At 57.2% G+C, this 23938-nt stretch overlaps 2 protein-coding genes across 3 annotated transcripts in view; both read left to right on the top strand.

Moving 5' to 3' along the window:
- The first annotated feature begins 3584 nt into the window (after window positions 1-3584).
- Window positions 3585-13095, top strand: BCAM (basal cell adhesion molecule (Lutheran blood group)). Its single transcript, XM_060083848.1, has 15 exons — window positions 3585-3731; window positions 5635-5756; window positions 6334-6562; window positions 6657-6727; window positions 6957-7053; window positions 7147-7329; window positions 7837-7973; window positions 8240-8396; window positions 10365-10480; window positions 10583-10724; window positions 10896-11032; window positions 11214-11358; window positions 11449-11593; window positions 12520-12637; window positions 12731-13095. Exons 1-15 carry the CDS (start codon window positions 3650-3652, stop codon window positions 12734-12736), a joined length of 1887 nt encoding a protein of 628 aa, XP_059939831.1. The 5' UTR covers window positions 3585-3649; the 3' UTR covers window positions 12737-13095.
- Window positions 13096-21415: 8320 nt separating this feature from the next.
- The window catches only part of NECTIN2 (nectin cell adhesion molecule 2), a 28860-nt gene continuing 26337 nt past the window's right edge, over window positions 21416-23938 (top strand). For both annotated transcript variants that reach the window (XM_060085047.1, XM_060085048.1), the window contains exon 1: window positions 21416-21741. In XM_060085047.1, the coding sequence (XP_059941030.1) occupies window positions 21651-21741 (91 nt within the window). In that variant the 5' untranslated portion in view covers window positions 21416-21650. The remainder of the gene's footprint in view (window positions 21742-23938) is intronic.

The following is a 23938-nucleotide window of genomic DNA, read 5'->3' as shown; positions in this document are numbered from 1 at the left end:
ACAGCAGAGGCAAGAAAGAAACATTTGTCTTAACTGGTTTCAACAGAGGGTAACAGCTTTCGGATGGCAGGGATTGTTTTTAATGTGGGAAGGGGATGCACATGCTAGTCAACCCTCCCTCCAAAAAGCCCATGACCATCCACCCCTTTGAACACTCAACATCAGTACGTATCTTTTGCTCTACACTTACATTCTCTTCCCCCAAAAGTTCTTTTTAAAAATTTTTTTTAAAATTTTTGGCTGCGTTGGCTCTTCGTTGCTGCACGCAGGCTTTCTCTAGTTGTGGCGAGCGGGGGCTACTCTTCGTTGCGGTGTGCGGGCTTCTCACTGTGGTGGCTTCTCTTGTTGTGGAGCACGGGCTCTAGACTCGCGGGCTTCAGTGGTTGTGGCTCCCGGGCTCTAGAGCGCAGGCTCAGTATTTGTGGCTCACGGGCTTAGTTGTTGTGCGGCATGTGGGATCTTCCAGGACCAGGGCTCGAACCCGCGTCCCCTGCATTGGCAGGAGGATTCTCAACCACTGAGCCACGAGGGAAGCCCCTGCCCAACGTTCTTAATCTAAGCTCTCCCTGCAGAACTAACTCTTGTACAACCAAAAATGCATCACACTGCCGCCCTAGACAACAAAAACGTTCTTTTTTTTTTTCCTTTTCAACCTGATGAGGGGAATTTATTCTTAGTTTTTCTCATCAATATTTTGTTATTTTCAATGTACAGATATTTACCTATATATATTTAATCATCACTATCATTTCTTTCTTTTTCTTTTTTCTTTTTTTTTTTTTTTTTTTGACAATGCTGCGTGGCTTGTGGGATCTTAGTTCCCCAACCAAGGATTGAACCTGGGCCCTCAGCAGTGAAACCTGGGAGTCCTAACCACTGGACCACCAGAGAATTCCCTCATTTCATATTTTTGATGCTCTAACAAACCCAGAAGCTTTCTGGGACCCAGAACCTTCCTGGGAACAAGATATGTATATTTTTATCAACACAAACTTTCAGTAGTTACATTTTCCAATGCAAGTCTGGAATCACCGGGGAATAGACATTGCCCCTCCAAATGTGTCATGATCCCCATATTCCACAAGCTGTGAACCAGTTTTAGAGTTAACCGTCCCACGCTTCAGTGTAAGATAATGGGATAAACAGAGAGAAAAGATAGGACTTGTTAATTAAAATGTATAAGTATCTACACATGGGACAGCATGGATGGAATTGGAAAATTCATTGATTCCACAAATACTTTCTCAGCTTCTCCTCACGCCAAGCACTGTTCTAGGCACTGGAGATATATGGTGAACCAAAAAAAGTTCCTGTTCTCTTGGAGCTTCTGTGCAAGACAACAAAAAATAAATATGTGGTGGTGAAAAGTGCTACAAAGGAAAAATGTAGTGAGATAAAGGGCTGGGATAGCAGGAGTTGCTAAATGAGATAGGATGGTCAAGGGAAGCTTTGTGATAAGGTGATAGAGATTTGAAGCAAGTCAGGGAGGGAGCTATGGCAGGAAAGGATGTCCCAGGAGAGGGAATAGCAAGTGCAAAGGCCCTGAGGCTGGAACACGCCTGGCATTGGAGGAACCGCATGGAAGCAAAGAGACCACTGTGGCAGGAACAGAGCTAGCGTGGGAGAAAAGAGGGCAGATGGGGTCACGGAAGTATAGGACCAGATCTAGGACCTTGTGCGCCATGGAGAGGACGTCAGCTTTTACTCGGAGTGACAGGAGCCGTGCAAGGGTGCTGAGCAGAAGAGTGACAGCGGCTCACACGCATTTTAATGGGATCCCTCCGGCTGTTTTGTGGAAATAAATTGTAGGGGACAAAGGCAGATGATATTTCAGTACTAGTTTCTGCAAGTCTGCGAGGAACCGTGCTGGTATTTATGACTTCCCTCCTTCATCCACACTCCATAGACTCCTCACCTAGAATCTCAGCTGGTTGGACTCTTGAGGAAGGTGGAAGGCAGGGTGCTGATGAGAGGGTGCCTAGCATCCCAAGCAGTAGGTACATGAGCCAGGGCCAGAGCAACAGGGGAGTGGGTGCCCGGGGTCACTGTGTGTAAGCTTGTCCCAGGAAGCACTTTTGTCCACGCGCGAGTTCACATGTGCATCCTGCGATGATCTAGTGCGGGTGGGGTTTGCACGTGAGCCTGTGTGCTTCTGCGTTTGAGCCTTGCAAACCTCCCCCGAGTGCCTGCTCCGAGTCTGGCCTTTGCAGGGCAGTGTTGAGGACACAACAGTGACCGAAACAGCCCTGGCCCTCCCCTAACCGGCTCCCAGTCCAGTGGGGGAGACAGACTTGTCCCCAGACAGAGATGACCCAGAATGTGCAGGGCTGGGGTGGGGGAGCCCAGAGGAGGCGCCTGACTCAGCCTAGGGGAGCAGAGAGGGCTTCCTGGAGGAGGGGATGGTGCGGCTAATACTGAAAGGTCACCTCTCCCAATATAACAATTGCTCTCCTGTATGGACAAGGTAGCCTTGACCAGTCTAACCAATAACTCCGAGGCTGACCTGTAATCTAAGACTTCCCCGGTGTCTGACCAGTGACCACCCCACCCCCAGCTGATCAGAGGCCCCGGGGAACCTCTCCCAGCATGACCAGCTGCCCCCTATTCTGACCAGTGTTGAGGGCTAGCTTCTCCCAGGTAACCAGTGAAATCTCACCCCCATCCCCCAGCCAGCGTCTAGGGATTTTGTCCCAGTCAGGCCTGGCTTGTGAGGAGCTGTGCACAGTCTGATCTGTGATCCCAAGTCTGACCTGTGACCCTTCCTTCTGACCCAGGGCAGGGGCTCCTCCTCCCTTCCCTCAGGTGCCCTGGCCTCCTCCCCTCCCCCACTCACCTGCTATGCCAGCCTGATTCTCTTCCCCTCCCCACAAAGTTGGGAGGGAGGGAAGGGAAGAGAAAGAGAGGAAGGGGGGGTGGCATTCCTGGGATTCCCTGGATGGGGGGAAGAGAGGGAAGGCCCTACGGAGGAGAGCAGAGAACACCCCACGGCCGCAGTATCTATCACAGAGGCCTGGGCAGACCTGGGATTTGAAGACCATTAGATACAAGAGATTGAACTGCTGGGTTCCAGGCCACTGGTCAGACAGGAAAGCAGCCTGGCGCACTGGCCACTGGGGAGGCTTCACAGGGCCTACTGGGAGAAGCTGTTCTAGGCCTCTGGTCAGGCTGGGGGATTGCTGGTTGGACTGGGGAGGCCAGTGCCGGCCACTCGTTGGACCGGGGCCAGCTGTTTTAAAACGATGAGGCGAGCCCAGGCCACCGGCCATGATGGGAACGAGTCCCCCCGTCAGATTGAGGGGGAGAGAAAGGGTCCGCCGTTGTCCAGTGAGGTCCCCGCTCGGGACACTGGCTGGACTGGTCGGTCAGGCCACCCGCCGCGGGCGCTGGTCAGCCTGAGCCTGACACCCCGCGGGCTAGGGGCGGAGGGAGCCCCGCTCCTGGCTGAGCGCTGGGAGGTCGGCTCCGGGCAGTGGGAGGTCCTGGCCCGGCGCCCGGGTTTGGGGGGGACGAGGGGGGCCGGGCGGGGCGGGGCGGGGCTACCTGGGGCGGGGCCTCCTCGCTCCAGCCCTGCGGCCACCGAGCCCCAGCCCGGGCTCAGTTGTTTCCTCAGCTGCTGCCGCGCCCGCCGCCGCCGCCCGCCACCTTGAACATGGAGCCCCCGGACGCCCGGGCCGGAGCGCGCAGGGCCCCGCGGCTGCTGGTGCTCGCGCTCCTGCTGGGGGCGCACCCAGGTATGGCTCGGGCTGGGCGCGACTCAGGGGCGGCCCCTGGGGACCCCTGGGAAGGGAAGAGGGGAGGGGCTTTCATCGACTCAGGAAGCCTAACCTGGGGACCCCAGGGAGGAGGGATATGGGAGCATGGGGTGCCCCTCCCAGTGAGAGACGTGGGGACAGCCAGGCAGAGGGCCTGGGGATCCACTGCAGTGGATTAGAGGCGACCTGAGAAGTCGCGGGACCCAGGAGCGCGGGCTCTCCTCTCCCTCCCCTACTCAGACCCTGGGATCTGCCCCCAGAGGTCCAGGCTTTCAGTGGCTGGAGCTTTCCCCGGCACAGAAGAGACCAAAACAGATCTCCCCACTCAAAAGTTGTCAAGTTTTGAGAGGGTCAGGGACGCTGTGGCTAGAAACCAACAAGTTACATGCATTTGAGGGTTCTCCCCCATGTAGATTCAGACAGAGCCCAGACTCAAAAGGACCCGCCTGCCCCGCCTCCACCTCCATGGGAAAGGGCTGGGGCACCAGCCCTGACAGCGGAACCAAGTGTTTCCAAGTGACAGTGCCCCCTTCCCGGAGGCCCCAGATAATAAATCCACACACCTGCATGGTGGTGGGAGGAGGGGAGGAGGCCCTGAGGGACTGGAAGCAGAGGGACAGGGAGATGAGAGAACTGGGGGAGAGAGAGATCTCTTCGTCTGCCCTTGCTGTCTGCCGCTGAGACCCAGCCCAGGGCACCAGCTTGGTCCCACCTCCCTCCCACAGGTGGGTGCCTGGGAATCCAGGCCCCTGGCACAAGCATGGCAAATAGAGGGTCCCCTGGGGCAGAGTTGGGCCAGGCTGGGCGGGGAAGGGAACGGAGGTTCTAAGAATTGAGAGCTCAGGCCAGGATGCCAGCCCAGAGAGTGAAAGAGCTCTCTTTCCCGATGCGAGCAGCTCTATCTGCCAGGATCCTGGGACAGGAGTGCCGGCCCTCAGCTCCCTTCTCCCTCGGGACCCAGGATCCGGGGCCTCAACCCTATACTGTTCTGAGGTGACACACTGCTCTATCAAAGAGTCAGAGGGGCCAAGGAGCGGGCAGGGGGCTCGGGCAGGTCTGAGCCAGCCTGTCCCTCCCACATTCCTGAAACCTGCCCAGCCCTGTCCCCCTCACCGCGCCCACACTCCCACCCTGCCTCAGCTCCGGCCCAGCCCCAGCCTCCCACTCCTGAGGGAGAGGGCCAGGGGCAGGGCCAGGCGACATGGAGACTGAGAGAGACGCAGAGACCGGGCAACTAAGAGATGGAGACCCAGGGGGAGGGACATACATGCAGAGGCAGCGGACTAAGATGAGAGAGAGACACGGTTATCCCACAGCACTGTGCCAGGCCCTATGCAAAGTGCTGGAGGCAAAGGAATGAGCCCACCCAGCCCTGCCCTTGAGGGGCGTTTGGTCTAGTGAGAAAAACAAGGACAGACATGATTTGAGCCCAAGAGGATTGAATGGAGGCCACCGGGACCCTGGGTGGCCCAGGGGAGGAGCGCTTAGTTCTGCAGGTGAAGGGCGAGATGGAGAGAAATGCTGATGGGATCTGAAGCTCAGAGGCCAGAGATGAGAGATGAAGGGAGAGAAGAGCTGGGTCCTGGGGGAGGAGGGGCCGGGGGCCTGGACTCCTGGGTCCTGGGGGAGCAGGGGCCGGGGGCCTGGACTCCTGGGTCCTGGGGGAGCAGGGGCCGGGGGCCTGGACTCCTGGGTCCTGGGGGAGCAGGGGCCGGGGGCCTGGACTCCTGGGTCTGGGGGAGGAGGGGCCGGGGGCCTGGATCCTGGGTCTGGGGGAGGAGGGGTTGGGGGCCTGGACTCCTGGGTCCTGGGGGAGGAGGGGCTGTGTCTGGAAGACTACCTACTGGTGGTGGTGGGAGAGAGCTCAGTCACCCTCCTGCAGGTGCCAAGGCTGAGGTGCGCCTGTCTGTGCCCCCTCTGGTGGAGGTGATGAGGGGGGAACCTGTCACTCTGGACTGCACCCCTTTGGGGGCCCATGACCATTTCGTGCTGGAATGGTTCCTGGTGAGTGCTGCTGGCTGGGGGCCAGAGGATGCCAGAGGGGGGCCTGAGAGTCAGGGTGCAGTGGGGCTGCAGACGTTCATTCCCTCATCAGAGCCCAAAGGCCCCTAGAAGCTCCACCAAGCTGCCTTTCCATTTTACAGGTGGGGAAATGGAGGCCCAGCAAGGGGGAGGCCCTCTCCAGGGTCCCCTGGTGTCCGGGCACAGCCGAGGCTAGAATGAAGAAGTCCCCCTTCAGAGCGCTGGCTCTTGAGAGAGGACATTTAGAGGCAGACACCCAGAAAGCAAGAGCCTGGGGGGCGGGACTAAAGAGAAAAAGAAAAGAGAGGGGAGAGAGAGGGAGGGAGAGGGAGACAGGTGGGAACAGAGTGAGATGGAGAAAGAGGGAACCAGAGAGAGGAAGATGTGACCACAGACAGGGAGCAGGGGTGGGAGGGGTGGAGGGAGGGACAGAGGGGCCAGAGAGAGAGAGAGAACGTGAGGCAAAGAGACCCACGGAGCAGCAGAAAGCAAGGGCCATCGAGGAGGGAGGGCCGGGCTGGCCAGGCAGCCCCCAGCTGAGGCGCTCCCCAACCCACAGGCCGACCGCTCTGGGGTCCGCCACCGCCTAGCCTCGGCCGAGCTGCACGGCACTGAGCTCCGGGACAAGGTGCACGACTCCCGGGGCCGCAGCCCCCCATACCAGCTGGACTCCCGGGGGCGTCTGGTGCTGGCCGAGGCCCAGGTGGGCGACGAGCGGGACTACGTGTGCTTGGTGAGGGCGGGGGCAGCGGGCACTGCCGAGGCCACCGCGAGGCTCAATGTGTTTGGTGAGTGTCTGGGGCCCCCCCACTAGCCGCCCTGGGAAGGGGCAGGCCGGTGAGAACCCCGGGAAGGGGTCCTGACATAACATCTCTCCCGCAGCGAAACCAGAGGCCACCGAGGTGTCCCCCAACAGAGGGACACTGTCTGTGATGGAGGATTTCGCCCAGGAGGTACCTCGGGCCACACCTTGATTCTAGGGTTCTGGGGGCGGAGGGGGCTGGGGACCTGGTCTCCTGCATCCTAAGGTCAGGAGGGGCTGGAGGCTTGGGCTTCCTAGTCTGAGGAGTAGGGTGCTAGGAGCTGGACTCCTGCGTCTGGCTGGGGAGAAACCCTAAGGGAGGGGGACCCAGACTTCAGGGTCCTGGCTCCAAGCCCAGTGCGGGCCTGTGTCTGCCCCAGATAGCCACCTGCAACAGTCGCAATGGGAACCCGGCCCCCCAGATCACGTGGTACCGGAACGGGCAGCGCCTGGAGGTGCCCATGGAGGTGAACTCCGGTGAGCGCACGGGAGCCCAGCTAGACTCCCTGGGGGCTGCGGTGGGGCTGGGGCCAGGCTGGCTGACCACCCCCGTGCTTCCCTCTCTCCCAGAGGGCTATATGACCAGCCGCACGGTCCGGGAGGCCTCGGGCTTGCTGTCTCTCACCAGCACCCTCTACCTGCGGCTCTACAAGGCCGACCGGGACGCCAGCTTCCACTGCTCCGTGCACTACCGCCTGCCCACGGGCCGGCATGGCCGCCTGGACAGCCCTTCCTTCCGCCTCACCCTGCACTGTGAGTCCACTGCCGGCCTCTGACTGCCCTGACCTTGGACTCTACACATCACTGTGGCCCTGACCCTCCAGGCAGACCCGTGAACTGCCACTCCCCTCTGACCTTCCACGCCCTTAGCTCATGCTGCAGTTTATACTGGCTTCTGGCCTTTGACCTCTGAGCTCAAATGGTAGCACGAGCCCCCCCCCCCCCCGGCCCAGTGAATTCTGACCCCGCCCCATAGCATCCTGAACCCCACGGAGTTTCATGACTAAACGTTGTGCCCCATCCTTTCACACCACATTGGGTCCCCTGAATCTCACATTGACCTGTCATTCACACCGACCTCTGACCCTTGACCTGTTCTCTCAGCCTATCTCAACCTCTGACCTCGGGTCCCTGATCTCAGAATAAGTGCGAACCTGAGCCTTGAAAGACAGAACCTCTAACCTTTCACTGACCTCTCTCCCTTAATCCAGCCCTGCCTTTTACAGTTGACCCTGATCATGAGTCTGCCCTTTCCCTTAGATCCCACGGAGCACGTGCAGTTCTGGTTGGGCAGCCCGTCCACTACCGCTGGCTGGGTTCGCGAGGGTGAATCCGTCCAGCTCTTCTGCCGGGGGGATGGCAGCCCCAACCCGGAGTACACGTTTTTCCGCCTTCAGGTAACTCACCCCATCATCCCCTTGGAACCACCAACCTCTGACCTCTGCAACATACTCACCTGCACCAACTTCTGACCTTTCACCTGGGTGGTGCCTGGCTTAGCAGGGCACCTGACCGGTGACCCAGGAGCTATCAGGACCTCTGACCTCTGATCTGAGAGAGTCCTGACTCACCGTGATGCCTGACTTGGATGACCCCTGACCTAGCATGACCCTGCCAGCCTAAGGCATCTCCTGAACCAGGGTCCTCATTCCTGGTCCCCCAGGACAAGCAGGAGGATGTGCTAAAAACAAATCTCGAGGGGAACTTGACCCTGGAAGGGGTGCAGCGGAGCCAGAGCGGGACCTATGGCTGCAGGGTGGAGGACTACGACGCTGCCGAGGACGCGGAGCTCTCCAAAACCCTGGAGCTGCACGTGGCCTGTGAGAGCCCCGGGGGAGTGGGAGGGGGTGCCTGGCACCAGCTGCCTCCTCACCCTCATCCCCCCGCGGCCTGCCTCCAACCCTTTCTGTGGTCCCTGCCCTGGTCCAGATGCCCCAGGCCCCTCCAGTCTCCCACTCAAGGCAGCCAGAGAGTCCTTTCCAAAGCACAAAAACCTGACCTTCCCCTGCTTGGAACCTGCCATGGCTCCCCAGTGCTCTCGGGAGAAAATCCACATGCCTCACCGTGGCCTTCGAGGCCCACCAGGCTGGCCTCACCTTCGGCGGACCCTTCTCCCGGCCAAGGCATTCTCCCCATCACACCACAAGCCCCTCTCCTCTTTTCTATGATAACTCCCCATCCTCTCTACCATCCATTCCTGATCAATCTCATGGGTCCCAGTCTTCTAAGAAGCCTTCTCTGTCCACCTGCACCCAAGCCCTGTGTGAAGGCTCTGTCCCTCCTCGACGCTCCTTCCACCTCCCTTCCTGGGGCTAGACCCTGTGCCAGATGTTGGGGACACCTCTGTGAACAGGATAGCCCCGTCCCTGCCACCACAGAAATCCAGGTCCGGTAGGGGAGACAGACGGTAAACACTGAACAAGACACTTTGAGTAGCGACCCTGTGTCTACGGGGACTAACACAGTGGGATGGGATAAGGAATTGCCCGGCGAGCGGGGATTATTTTAGATTGGGGGTGTTGGAGGCTGCATGCCTAGGAAGCGGATTCTGAGTGCAGGCAGGAAACTTATGCAGAGTGCCTTGGGATCCACACCTACTGGGGGGTGGGGAGGGGAAGGAAGCAGGATTGGGCAGGGGGGGAAGTTGGGCTTCAGCCTAAGGAAGACCTCGGTTGGCCCCACAGCGCACTTGGAGGCTGGGATATCCCCAGTTGGGGCGTGGGGGCCGGGCCTTTATACCGCCCCACGTCAACTCATTATTGGATGTGGGCTGCCTGGGGGAGGAGGGGACATGACCTTGAACGAGGGGCTCTCTGAGGCTCAGGCAGTTTCCAGAGACGGCTGACAGCTGAGGGCTGACAGCTGATGTCCTTCTCAACAGCTGGGGGAACAAATCCTTCAGTGCCGAAGGGGAAGCCTGAGTGTCCACAGTAGAGGGTCAGAGAGGCCTCTCTGAGGAGGGGGAATTTGAGTAGGAAACCAAAGAATGGAATCAGAAATACAAAGAGCCAGAAAAAGAGCATTCCAAGCCAAGGAAACAGCACATGCAAAGGCCCTGAGGCAGGACCCAACTTGGCATACTGTAGAACAACAGGGAGAGAATAGGGTAGCTGGAGCTCCTGGGATAAGGGGGGAGGGTGGGAGATGAGGTTGAAGCAGTGGGCAGGGTCGACCAGGCAGAGTCTTTTGGCTTCACCAAGGAATGTGGCCTTGATGCCCATGGTACTGGGGAACCACCGCAGGATTTTAAGCAGAGGCAAGGGCTGACCAGTGTGTATTTTGAAAAGATCTCCCTGGTTGCTCAGCAGAGGATGGACCAGAGAGCATAAGAGTCTTGCCCAGTAGGGAGACCAGTGAGGAGGTGACTGCAGCCATCAAGGCAGTTGGACCCTGGGGTCAGAGACGGAAAGAAGGGAGAAGCTCCATTTAGGGGGCGCAGAGCAGAGAAATATTTGATAAAAGGATGCGTAGTGCAGAGGAGAAGGCCAGGGTTTGGGTGGTACGTCAGAGAAGGAGCACCTCACGCCTCCACGGGTATCCATTAACCTTGGGCCCAGACATCAGCTCTGGAGGCACGTGGTCGAGGTGGGCATGTATTTTTGGAGTCAGACTCCTAGATCTGGGCTCGAGGGCCCGGCTGGGAGAGGGGAGAGTTCATGGCACTGGGGAGAACTTGGCATTCTCTGCTGATGATTGTCCATTCACGTCTGCACCCCCAACAGCCCTGGAGAGTCCCTAACCGAGTGGGTGAGGGTCCGGGGAAGGTGACAGTCTGTACCCCCCTCCAGACCTGGACCCCCTGGAGCTCAGCACTGGGGAGGAGCTTTCCTTACCCCTGGGCAACAGCACAGCCGTGAACTGCTCCGTGCGAGGCCTGCCCACCCCAGCCCTACGCTGGACCAAGGTGAGAGGGAAAGACGTCCCCCGCAGCACAAGACCCCCCGCTTCCATCGACCCCTCCCTTCTCTCACGGCCGGCCTGACCTGCTCTTTCTCTCCCCACCCAGGACTCGGTACCCCTGGGGGACAACCCCACACTCTCCCTCCGCTCCATCACCTTCGATTCCGCCGGCACCTACACGTGTGAGGCCTCCATGCCCACGGTCCCCGTCCTTAGTCGCACCCGGAGCTTCAAGTTGCTGGTCCAAGGTTTGGGGGCGGGAGCAGGCTTGAACAGGGGTAGTGTGGGAGAGTGGGGGGCCAGGACCAAGCAAGACAGGGGTCCGCGGCTGGTCCTTCTCTCCCTCCTCGTACTCTCTCCCTCTGCCCCCTTCCCTGGGGGGCCTCCCGCTCACCTCCTTCCCACCCCACCACCCGCAGGCCCGCCAGAGTTAAGGGCAGAGGAGACTCAGCCCAAGGCCGAGGGCAGCTGGAGGGAAGGAGATGAAGTCAGGCTGATCTGCTACGCACGCGGCTACCCAGAGCCCAAACTCAGCTGGAGCCAGTTGGGCGGCAGCGTAAGGGACCCTCCTCTGCATCCTGAACCCTCTGGGACCCTCCCCAAGTCCCTGCCCCCTCAACGGTCCAAGCACTATGTGTCACCCGCCCCACGCCCCTCCGCCGACCACTTCCTCTTCACCTCTACCCTCACCCGAGCCCTTGAACCCGTGAGCCCAGGCCTGACGCGAGCCTCCACAGCTAGCAGAGCCAGCCCCCGGAGGCCAGGGCTGGGTGAGCAGCTCCCTGACCCTGAAGGTGACCAGTGCCTTGAGCCGAGATGGCGTCTCCTGTGAGGCCTCCAACCCCTACGGGAACGACCGGCATGTCTTCCACTTCGGCACTGGTGAGTGACCACAGTGGTGGGACAGGAGCCGGGTGCGGGGCAGACAGAGCGCTGCTGGCTGACCACCTCCCCCTCCGTCCTGCCCTGCAGTGGCCCCCCAGACCTCCCAGGCTGGAGTTGCGGTCATGGCCGTGGCTGTCAGCGTGGGCCTCCTGCTCTTCATCGTGGCCGCCTTCTACTGCCTGAGACGCAAGGGGCAACCCGGCTGCTGCCGGCGCAGGGAGAAGGGATCTCCGTGAGTGGCGTGCCACCTTGAAATTGACCTCTCGAACCCAGCTCTGACCTCACCCCCAACCTCTACCCCAAACCAACCACATCCCCAACTCCAGCTCCATCGTCAGTAAGGTGCCGTCCCATCTCCGACCTCAGACCTGATCCATGGCCATCACCTCCCCCATCCTCATTCCCAGCTACAGCCCCACCCAACCCATAAGCACCTCCCGACCCCCGACCAAGCCCACCTTAACCCCAGTCCCATCCCCCGTCTCATCCCCACCTCTGATCCCAACCCCAACCCATAACTATGCCCAAACCCACCCCAACCCCAGTTTAACCCCATCTGAACCCCAGCCTCCTCTGCCCCGACTCCAACCCCAAGCCCAGCCCATAACCATCACCAAACCCGTCCCCGTCTAACCTCCATGTCCCCATCCTCAGCCCTGACACATAAACATCCCCATCTCCAACCCCAATCCCAACCATGCCCCTAACCTCACCCCACACTCCAGCTTCCTCTCCATCCCCAGCCCCTCCCCCAGCCGCATCCTCAACTCCCGCCAGTACCCAGCACCAAACGCAGCTTCAGCCACATCCCCATCCCCAAGGCCCCCCTGCAAACCCCATCCCGTTCCCATTCCTAACTCCAAACCCATCCCTATCTGACCTCATCTCCAAGCACAGCCCCACGGCCACCCTCGGCTCCAGTCCACAGCCATCCCCACACCCGTCCTCCAAACCGACCCCAGCAACATCACCAGCTCCAACTCCAACAGCATCTTCGACCGTGGCCTCAGCCTCTCCGCAACCCCAGTGCCACCACCACCTCCTACCCCGTCCCAACCCGTTCCCACCCATCCCCAAGTCCATCCCCATCCAACACATGCCGTGCCCAGCTCATTCCCTGGCTGTGACCACCTCCAACATGCTGCCTCCTCCCACTAGGCCACCTGGGCAACCTGAGCTGAGCCACTCAGGGTCAGAGCGGCCGGAGCAGACGGGCCTTCTCGTGGGAGGTGCCTCTGGAGGAGCCAGGCATGGGAGCAGGGGCTTTGGAGATGAGGTGGGTGAGGGCCTGGGCACCCTGGTGAGAGGGGACTGCCGGGGGTGGAACAGCCTCTAAGAGCCCAGGCTGACCCCTCCATCTTCTCCCCAGTGCTGAGCCCGAGGACCTCCCAGAGTCAGTCACTGAACCCGACCTGGAGTTGCGGGCACCAGAAAACCAGCCCTGCTCACGCCTCCGCCTGCCCCCACCTTCCCGGCCCTCCCTCATCCCTCTCGGGCCCTCCCTTCCTTCCTCTGTAGGCTGGGCAGGGACCACAGCAGCCCTACCGCTGCTGGGAGGGAGGAGACCTTCCTCCAGGGAGTATGACTCTCCCAGGCCCCAGAATAGCTCCTGGACCGAAGCCCAAGGCCTGGCCTGGGACGAGACTCGAGGGTCGGCTGGCCGGGGCTATTTTTACCTCCTGCCTCCACTGCTGGTCCCCCCACCTGACGTCCTGCTGCAGAGTCTGACACTGGATCCCCACCTCCCCACCCCGCCCCTGCCCTCGCCCCCTCATCTGTGGACACTGGAGTCTGGAATAAATGCTGTCTGTCACGTGGACACCATCCTGTGGCCAGAGCCTCCTCTGGGGGATGAAAGGGGAAAGAGGCACAGGTGATGCTCCCCTCCCCACTGGCCCTCCTGCCCCCTTGCTGGACCTCGGGAGAATCTGATGTCATGGAGAAAGAAATGAGAGAGAGAGAGAGAGAGGTGATTCAGCTGGATGAGGGTGGAGGAGAGAGGTGCTGGGGGTCCAGAGAGAGCTGAGCCTGGCCCCTGAGGGCCATGCCTATTTGCGGAGTGGGGTGCTGCCCCCTTAAGTAAAAGTTCCCAGTCTCTCTTGCCAGAGACCCAGGGGAATTGAAGCTTCCAGAGGAAAAGCTCTCTCTGAGCCGTAGAGTGGATGGAATTAGGGATTTAGCTGTCTACTCTGAGGGTGGCCAGATGCCTGCAGCTGAGGACTCCCTGGAGGAGGAGGGGTGACTTGGAGGAACCCCAGTGAAGGGGCCTGGGGCAGAGAGAAGAGAGGGTAGAAACGGCAAGGCCAGCTAGAGAGACTTACTGAGGCAGAGGAAGAGGGATTTGAAAGGAGGATGGAGAGGCTAAAGGGCAGGTAGGGGAATGGACTGGCGCAGCTCAGAGAAGACAGAGAGCCACTGAGTCAGAGCTGTGGGGAGAGAGGCAAAGACAGACAAATACAGGCATACCTTGGACCTATTTCCAGTGCAGCTCCAGACCACGGCAATAAAGCGAATATCACAATAAAGCGAGTCACATGAATTTTTTGGTTTTCCAGTGCATGTAAGTTATGTTTGCATTATACTGTAGTAAGTGTGCAATAGCGTTATGCCAAAAAAAACAATGTGGGACTTCCCTGGTGGCGCAGTGGTTAAGAATCCGCCTGCCAATGCAGGGGACACGGGTTCGAGCCCTGGTCAGGGACGATTCCACATGCCGCAGAGCAACTAAACCCGTGAGCCACAGCTACTGAGCGTGAGCTCTAGAGCCCGTGAGCCACAACTACTGAAGCCCACGCACCTAGAGCCCGTGCTCCACGATTAGAGAAGCGACCGCAATGAGAAGCCCACGCACCACAAGGAAGAGTAGCCCCGCTCGCCGCAACTAGAGAAAGCCCACGCGCAGCAACGAAGACCCAACGCAGCCAAAATAAATAAATTAATTTATTAAAAAGACCAAAAAAACAATGTACATACCTTAACTAAAAAACACATTCTTGTTAAAAACGCTAATCCTCATCTGAGCCTTCAGTGAGTCAGCGGTCACATCAAAGATCACTGATCACAGATCACCATAGCAAATAGAATAACAATGAGAAAGTCTGAAATATTGCAAGAATTATCAACAGAGACACGAAGCGAACAAAGGCTGTTGGAAAAATGGCGCCAATAGACTCCCTCGACACAGGGTCGCCACGAACCTGCAGTTTGTAAAAAATGCAGGATCTGGGAAGCGCAATAAAGCAAAGTGCCATAAAGAGAGGTAGGCCTGTAGAGACAAAGACAGAAACATAGAAAGAACTGGGATTCAGAGAGATCGTTCCAGTTAGAAAGGAAGAGAAAAAATGTTTGAAACGAGGAGCTCCGAAGCAGGGGGAGGGGGCTGGGGGGGGCGGACATGTGTGACTTTGGGCAAGTGACTTCACCCCCCTGAGTCCATCACATGGAGGTAAATCACACTTGGGCCGTGGATGGCCACTGTGAGAAGTGAGAGCAGCCATCCCTGTGCAATGCATGCTGGGAAGTCTCTGCAGGTGACCCCACCCACCCCCTGTCATCAGTTTACTCAGCCACAAAATGGACCAAGTGGGATCTGTGGCCGTGCGAAGTTGATGCTATGGGACCCTCCTTGTAGGCAACTGAGCAGATGCCCAGAGGCCCCAGAGCAGAAGAGCTCACAGTGGCCAAATAAAGGTGCTCAAATCCCATGGTTTATTGAATCAGATTAAAACAAACGTGAGAAGCAAGAGAGTTGGGACGCAAGCAATCAGAGGGCCCCCTACCTGACCTCTGGTGTCCATGTGGCTCTCTTGTCCTTTCACTGTGGTGTGGTCTCCATGCCCAGAGTCGAGGGGAAGCCAGGAGGTTCTGCACCCAGAAGATGCCAGGGCCACATGGGGGCAAATGTGCTCAGCCACACTTGCAGCTGGAGGAAAATGTGCTTGGTGGCCATGGTTTTTACCTGCATGACATACGTGGGCACAGGACTCACCAAGCAGAGCGAGTCACCAGCAAGAAGTACCTTAAGGACTCGCAGATACTTGGGGCTTACTTGATCTTTCCATCCTTCCCCTCTACGTTCAGCTCACTTTTTTTTTTTATCGAAGTATAATTGATTTACAATGTTGTGTTAGTTTCTGATGTATAGCAAAGTGATTCAGTTATATATATATATACACTCTGTTTCATCTTCTTTTCCACTATGGTTTATCACAGGATATTGAATAGAGTTCCCTTGGACCTTGTTGTTTATCCATTCTATATGTAATAGTTTGCGTCTGCTAATCCCAAACTCCCAATCCATCCCTCCCTCCCCAACTGAATATTCTTTAAAACAAACAAACAAACAAACAAAAAAACAGCAGGGCTTCCCTGGTGGCGCAGTGGTTAAGAATCTGCCTGCCAATGTGGGGGACACAGGTTCGAGACCTGGTCCGGGAAGATCCCACATGCCGTGGAGCAACTAAGCCTGTGCGCCACAACTACTGAGCCCGCGTGCTGCAACTACTGAAGCCCGCGTGCCCAGAGCCCGTGCTCCGCAACAAGAGAAGCCACTACAATGAGAAGCCCGTGCACCGCAAGGAAGAGTTGCCCCTGCTCACTGCAACTAGAGAAAGCCCTCGTGTAGCAACGAAGACCCAATGCAGCCAAAAATAAATAAATAAAATAAGTAAAAAAAAAAAAAAAAATACAGCAGACACACATAAAAATCATAGGGTCGTTGGGAGAATTTGATAACTGTGGAAAGTGTTTGGTACAAAGCCTTGCACAGAGCATGTGTTCAGTATGTGTTTATTATTATTATTGTTATTATTATTATTATATCATCATTAATGGAAAATGGAGGGACAGAAAGAAAAGCAAGGAAGGAACCAGGTGGAGAGAGGTACCACTCTAAGGGCAGATATTGGTGAAGGGGGATTTGGGTCGCTGGAGGGGGAGTGAACAGATGGCTGGGGGAGGGGAGAAAGAGGACCCCAGGGAGGAAGGGGTGCTCCGCCCAGCACCTGGTCCTCGAGTTAATGAAGGGAGGGTCCTGGCCTGCCTCCCAGTAGGGCATCTATTTGCATAAGGTCCCTCATCTGCATGGCATCCCAGGCAATTTGCATACAGATGGTAGCCTGAGCCCTCCTCAGTCTGACCCCTCCTCCCACCTTGGCCAAGGGTCTGGGGGAAGGGGAGAGGAGGAGGAATGAACCACCAGGATCTGGGGCTCCAGGAAGTGAAGGCAAGTTTGGAGTAGACTCCTCTTGCTCCTCAACTTTCTGTGGCTCCCTATTGCTTTCAGGACCTGCTAAGGTGTTGCCCCTCACACACCCACTGCTCCCTCTCTCACACCTTGTGCCTTTACTATTCCTCCCACCTGGAACGTCCTTCCTCGTTTTCTCCAGCTGTAACGAGGCTTGCCTGTCCTTCAAAGCCAGGACATCTTGAAGAATTCTGACAAGTTTTCACTCCCCGTTCCTTGTCCTTGGAACTTTACTGGAATTTGTGCCACCTCTGGACTCGGACAAATTTTATTAGTAAAGATATGCTTCGTTGCAAATGACAAAAAACGGAGGCCAAAAAGCTGTGTAAGTGAAAAGGGAAAATTATTCACTCATATAACCAGGAAGATCAAAGGCAAAGGCTGACTACCTTCAGGCATAGCTGGATCCAGGGGCTCAAATAGTCTTATCAGAAAACTGTCCTTTTCTTTTTTTTTTTATAAGGGAGGTTTATCCTTTTTTTTTTTTTTAATTTATTTTTGGCTGCGTTGGGTCTTCATTGCTGCAAACAGGGGCTACTCTTCGTGGTGGTGCGCGGGCTTCTCGTTGCCATGGCTTCTCTTGTTGCAGAGCATGGGATCTAGGCATGTGGGCTTCAGTAGTTGTGGCATAGGGGCTCAGTAGCTGTGGCACACGGGCTTGGTTGCTCCATGGCATGTGGGATCTTCCCGGAACAGGGCTCAAACCCGTGTCCCCTGCATTGGCAGGTGGATTCTTAACCGCCACGCCCCCAGGGAAACCCAGAAGGCTGTCCTTTTCCATTTCTCAGCTCTGCTGTCCTCCATGCACGGGCAGGGTCTTTTGCCTCTGGAGGCACCTATAGTACCAGACTTCTACCCTACAAGTTTAGCAACCCCCATCAAAAAAGGGTGTCCCTTTCCTATTAGTTCAAGCAGAAGTCTCAGGGCTAATTCTTTTTTTTTTTTTTTTTTTTTTAAAACTTGGGATTTTTTTTTTCACACACACACACTGTATTTTATTTATTTATTTATTTTTTTTTTATTATTTTTATTTTTTTTGTGGTACACGGGCCTCTCACTGTTGTGGCCTCTCCCGTTGCGGAGCACAGGCTCAGTGGTCATGGCTCACGGGCCCAGCCGCTCCGCGGCACGTGGGATCCTCCCAGACCGGGGCACGAACCCGTGTCCCCTGCATCGGCAGGCGGACCCCCAACCACTGCGCCACCAGGGAAGCCCAGGGCTAATTCTTATTGGTCAGGAATGGGCCCCACCCCCATCACTGAACCAATCCCTGTGGCCAGGGGATCGAATGCTCTGATTGGCCAGGACTGGCCAGGCTCACTCTGAACCATAAGGGCTTAGTATGGAAGAGGTTACTGGGCAGGTAAAATACTTGGCATCAACTCCCCAGCTCCATCAGGAAGCCTTTGGCCCTGTGCCCCTACCTCCTGGTGGTTATGGCTCTTCAGTGAATTGTCACCTCTGAGACTCCTTGACACTGGAAATTAACTCCCCAGGTATGAGACCCACCCAGTCATTTGTCAACAAACACACACAGCACTGCTCAACCTTATCCATGTTCCCTTATGCATGTGACTGGGGGTATGAAACTCCAGCCTACCACCCTCCAGGGTCTTCCCTCCTGGGCTCACCGCAGCTCACAAAGAATAGCCGGGAGACAGCTGAGCACGCTCCTTGACAGACCAGGAGAAGAATGGGTGCTAAGGGGGGCTTCCTGGAATAAGTATCCCTGGGGACTGGTTATTTTATTCAAGGGAGAAATGGGGGAGGGGAGAGAATTTTACAAAGCAAGTTAGTAGCAAAGATGGCACTAACCCGAGAGATCCTGGCCTTAGTGTGGCCCCAGATGGGGAGAGGACAGAGAGTTCTAGAGAGAATTTATTATGTACCTACAGTAGTTCTCCTTTATTTGTGGAGGGTATGTTCCAAGACCCCCACTGGAAACGTAGATTGTACTGGACCCTACATATACAATGTTTTTTCCTATACATACATCCCTATGACAAACTTTAATTTATAAATGAGGCACAGTAAGAGAATATCTGAATTGGCAGCATCTTTTTTTTTTTTTTGGCCACGCCGTGTGGCATGAGAAATCTTATTTCCCCCACCAGGAATCGAACCCGTGCCCCCTGCAGTGGAAGCATGAAGTCTTAACCACTGGACCGCCAGGGAAGTCCTCAGCATTGCTATTCTTGTGCTTTGGGGCCATTATTAAGTAAAATAGGGTTACTTGGACATAAGCACTGTGATACCACCGCAGTCGATCTGATAGATCTGATAACAGAGACGGCTACTAAGTGACTCACAGGCAGGTAGTGTATAAGTGAGGATATGCTGGACAAAGGGATGATTTACATCTAGGGCTCCAGACTTCATCACACTACTCAGAATGATTTAAAACCGATGAAGTGGGCTTCCCTGGTGGCGCAGCGGTTAAGAATCCGCCTACCAGTGCAGGGGACACAGGTTTGAGCCCTGGTCCGGGAAGGTCCCACATGCCGCGGAGTAACTAAGCCCGTGCGCCACAACTACTGAGCCTGCGCTCTGGAGCCTGCGCTCTGGAGCCCGTGCTCCACAAGAGAAGCCACCACAACGAAGAGTAGCCCCCGCTTGCCGCAACTATAGAAAGCCCGCCTGCAGCAACAAAGACCCAACGCAGCCAAAAATAAATAAAAATAAAATTTAAAAAAAACCACGATGTTTTATTTCTGGAATTTTCCATTTGATATTTTCAGACTGTTGTTGACTGTGGGGTAACTGAAAACGCAGATAGGAGGGGACTGACTACTGTACTTGTCCAGCTGGCCTCACACCAGGCTAGTGTCGAGTCTGAGAAACACATTAAGGGGAGCTCCCAGCCTGCTACTTCCTTGCTGGGTAGCGTGGGGCAAATGATCACTCTGTGTTCTGTGTACTTTTCAGTGAAATAGGGATCATAAGTGTCCCCTTCACGGGATTCTTGTGCGGAATTAACTGACAAGTAGCAAACCCTTTGACTTTGGGTCCAGTCACTTCATCTCTCTTTGTGCCTCAGTTTCCTTATTACACAGGGTGCTGTGGGGGTTATTTGAGATAATACTTGTAGCGCACTTGGATCAGTGCCTGGCACATAGTAAGTGCTAAATACATTTATTAATAGCATTTTTACCAAGACATGAATGCCAGTCAGTAAGAGTCTCCACCATGTAAGATCTTGCCCTTCTGGAGAGAAAAACTCTCCAGAGAAAAACTCAGGTGCGTGGCAGGTGGGAAGGGAGGACAAGTCTATGGGGGTCCTCTTGGTAGGGCAAGAAGCTCCCAAGCATCTGCCCCCAGCTGATCAGCTCCTTTTCAGAGGAACTGGAACGGAGGGATTTCAGGCGCTCGGTGGCATCCCCTCCCTCGGCCTCCTGTTTCCCGCCCTCGTCCCTACACGCTGGGCGGCCTCACCAGCTCCCCCGGGCAGTCCAAGGAATGTGAAGAGGTAGGTGGGGGTGGGGAGGGGCGGGAGCCGCCGGGGAGAGACAAAGGGGCCGAGTCAGAGCCAGAGACACAAAGAGGCGAGGAGGCTGGGAAGATAGAAGTGGGACAAGGACACGGGGAGGGACCAGCGGAGTCTGGAGGCCCGATCCTAGCCCAGCCCCGCAGGGCCAGCGGAGCGCCGGGGGTGGTCTGTGCTGCCCCCTGGCGGAAGGCTGCGGTAAGGAGACGGTGCGGACCAGATGCAGGAGAGGACTGGGGAATGCAGGGAGCGAGAGAGAGAGGTCAAGAGAGACGCAGAGAGAAACAAGAGACACCGAAAGAGACACAGAAACCCACAGAGAGACAGAGGGACAGAGAAAGATAGAGATAGAAACATACAGAGAGACACAGACGCAGAGAGAGACACAGATGCAGGGAGCGAGAGAGACAGAAACACAGACCGAGAACAAAGTCAAAGGGATGGAAAGAGACAAGGAGCCAAGTGACACAGAAACAGTGATAGAAAAAGACACCAGGAAGAAAGAGACCAGAAACACTAAGAGACACGGAAACGTGAAGACTGAAAGACCCAGAGATAAACACAGGGACGGAAAAAGAGAGGCAAAGATAGACACAAAAACAGAGACACTAAAAGAGACAGAAATCTAAAAAGAAACGACTCCCAGAGTCGCAGGCAGAGATTGAAAAAGATGAAGATAGGCTGAGATGCGCACAGACCTGAGAGTGGCCCCGGGGCGAGAACTGGAGAAGTCTCGAGGCGGGGAAGGGGGTGGGGACTCAGCGTGGGGGCGGGGCTCCAGAGGGGCGGACCTATGAGAACCCACGTGCCTCACGCGGGTATGACGAGATGGCCAGGAGTAATACTGAAGGGGGCGGGGTTAGGACTTTGGGCGGGACCGAGGCCAGGGTATACTTAGCTCCTGGGAAGGGGCGGGGCAGACTACCTGGAGAACGAATGGAAGAGGCCGTGTTGGAGGGCGGGGCTTCACGGAGGCGGAACGTTCGGAAGCCCCTAAGCGTGCCCCGTTAGACAGGGGGCGGGGCGCGAGGGCAACCGCTGGTGTAAAGGGGCGTGGCTAGGACACTAAGGGGCGGGGTTTGAATGCTAAGAGAAGGCAAAGATAGAATTCTGGGACGGAGGGCGGTGATCAAAGAATCCTGGGAGGGGCGGACAGAGTATCCTGGGAAGCAGCGGGTGTAGGTAGAATCCTACGACAGGGAGGGAGAGGAATGCTGGGGGGCGGGGCAGGCGTGGAATCCCAGGAGGGGGCGGGGTTAGACCAGCTTGAGGGGGCGTGGCCCGAGCCTAAGAGCGGCTCGGTGCCCGGGGGAAGAAGGGGGTGGGTCCTGTGACGTCAGCGAGTCCGAAGCCAGAAAGAAGCTGGGGGCCGGGGGCGCTGAGCCGGGAGAACCGGACCGCGAGAGCAGAGCCGCGAGAGCAGAGCCGGGAGAGCAGAGCGCGGCGGAAACCAGCCGGGAGCCGAAGCCACTCAGGCACCTGCGCGTCTGCCCAGCCGATCGGTGCACGCAGAGTGGCCCGCAGGCCCCCGCCCGGGCCCAGTCCCTCCCCGGGCCCTCCATGGCCCGGGACGCAGCCCTCCCGCCGTCGAAATTGTCGCCGCCGAAGCTGCCGCTACTGCCATTGCTGCTGCTACTGCTCCGGGAAACCGGTGAGAGACCGCAGGCACCTCCCCGCCGCGCGCGAACCCATCCCCTTCCCTACCCCCAGCAGGAGGGTCGCGATGATGAGGCGAGACCACCCCCCTTTCCTTCTCCCAGAGTTGGGAGTCTGAGGCCCGGGGAGAATTGAGGGCAGGGAGCCAGATGCCGAGGTCCTCGAGAGGGGCGGGGAGCTCGGACTTTGGGTCCCTTAGAGGGCCAAGAGTGATAATTCGGGCGACCTGGGGAAGGGCCTGCGAGCTCCAACCCCGAGCCCGAGAGTGCTAAAGGCTCTGACTCCCGGGCCCCAGAAAAATTAGGGACTGAGGGCTCTATCTCTTGGGTCCCAGGAAGAATGAAGGCTAGGGGCTCTGTCTACCGGGGTCCTGGTAGAATTGGGGGCAGGAAGGGCTCAAACTTGTGGGTTCCAGGTTGTGAGCAGGGGGCTCTGTCTCCTGGGTCCCAGACAGAATTGGGGGGAGGGGAGGGCAAAAGGCCCTGTCTCCTGAGCTCCAGATTTAATTGTGGGCATTGGAATGTCTCCTGAGATTCAGACACAAATGTGGGCAGAAACCCTGACTCTTGGGTTATAGATAAAATTAAGGGCCGGAGGCCCTGTCTGGAAGCTGGAGGCTCGGTCGGCTGTGTCCCAGGTAGACTACGGAGGCCGAGTCCCGCCGGCTGGGACACTTCCCTTTCCTTGCGAGCCGTCGGCGGGGCATCCCTGGGGAAGTTTTCCGGGTTTCACTTTCGCCGAGCCAGGGCAAGGCGGGGGCGGGCGCTCTCCTGGCTCCCGGTCCCGGACTCCCGGTTTCGGGACCTTATCTTTCCTCTAGTCGCGCCTTTGTCCTAGGAGCCGCAGCGGGAGGTGGACGCGAAGAGACGCCGCCCTAATCCGCTGTCTCTCCCTCGGCTCGGCCCACTCTCCCGCCCTCCCGTTCCCCCCACCTCCCCTAGGGGAGGGGTGCAGCCCCGGGAGAGGGAGGGGATGGGAGGAAACAGGTGAAGGAGGCTCTGGCCCCGCCCCTTTGCAGGTGACCCGGCTGTTTATTCCCAGCTAGAAACTCAGGATACTGGAGTTTCCCAAAGGTTTGCCAGAAACTACGGAGTGAGCTTGCGGGACCCCTGGTCTTTTTTTCCCAGCATGTGTCTGAATTGTCTCCCAGCTTTGACCCAGAACTGTGTACTGACTCTTCCATCGCCTGCCTCTCCCTCTGTGTCAGAGATAGGGAGATAAAGTCAGAACCTGCCGCCTCTGTGAGAATGCTCAGAATCCACCCGACCTTGGGCCAGACATTGACTTGGTGCATGATCTCATGGAAGGCTCTTGATCACCCTGGGAGACAGGTCCAGTTCCTGTTCCCATTTTGCAGATGAGGAAACAGAGGCTTAGAAAGGGTAAGCCACTTTCCCAGGGTCCACAGCCAGTCTGCAGACTTCAGAGCCTTTCTTGGCTCTGCCCCGCCTGGTGGACTTCAGAAAGTGCCTCCGAGCCTCCATTTCCTCCTTTGGAAAACTGAGATAATTCCTTCCCTGCGGGGCCATTGGAGGGATTTAGAGGTCCCACTGGTCCCCGGGGGTGGGGGGAAGCTCTTAGCACCTGAGGAGGAGGTCTTCCCCTTTCCTGACCCTCCATCCTTGTGCCTTTGCTCTCTGCTCTCCTCTCTGCATCTCTCCTTCCCACCTCCCTCCCTTTCTCCCTCCCTCTCTTTCTGTCTCTCCCTCCCCTCCTTCCCTCACTTTCTCTCCCCGCTTCCTCTCTCCGTTTCTCACCCTCTCCCTCTGCTCCTCTGGCTCTCTAATCTCTCTCCAAGCTCTTTCTCTCCGCCTTTCTTGCCCTCTCTCTCTCCTTTCCATCCATCTCTGTTTCCCTGTCCCTGGCTCCTCTGCCTTCCCCCTCCTTGGCCTCCACGGAATGAGGGTGCACCACCTGGGCTTCGTGCTGTGGCTGCCTTCCCCAGTCCTCCCAGCTTTCACTGCTCATCCATGTCAGCCAGTCAGCCCCACGGTGGCGGAGGGGGATGGGAGGAGGGGGGACTGCCGGCCTTCTGTCTCTTCTTGTTAGGGAAGGGGGACTGGACAGGGGAGAAGTAAGGGTGGGTCTGCTCACATCCTAGGGAGAGGAGAGGGGAGAGAGGGATACAGGGAGAGGCTGGAGATACAGGGGTGGGGACAGAAGCCAATAGAGGGAGGGCATCAGAAACAAAT

Source organism: Mesoplodon densirostris, chromosome 19 (assembly GCF_025265405.1).
Source record: "Mesoplodon densirostris isolate mMesDen1 chromosome 19, mMesDen1 primary haplotype, whole genome shotgun sequence".
In the NCBI taxonomy this organism is placed as follows: Eukaryota; Metazoa; Chordata; class Mammalia; order Artiodactyla; family Ziphiidae; genus Mesoplodon; species Mesoplodon densirostris.
The sequence above is the reverse complement of the archived record's forward strand: the minus strand, read 5'-3'. Positions and strand labels throughout refer to the sequence as shown.

What these genes read in the sequence shown, in the direction of transcription:
- BCAM (XM_060083848.1), top strand. Translation starts at nt 3,650, where the DNA reads ATGGAGCCCCCGGACGCCCGGGCCGGAGCGCGCAGGGCCCCGCGGCTG. An exon ending in TGGAGGATTTCGCCCAGGAG is followed by an intron (nt 6,728 to 6,956) that starts GTACCTCGGGCC and finishes TGTCTGCCCCAG; the next exon opens with ATAGCCACCTGCAACAGTCG. An exon ending in TGTCTTCCACTTCGGCACTG is followed by an intron (nt 11,359 to 11,448) that starts GTGAGTGACCAC and finishes CCTGCCCTGCAG; the next exon opens with TGGCCCCCCAGACCTCCCAG.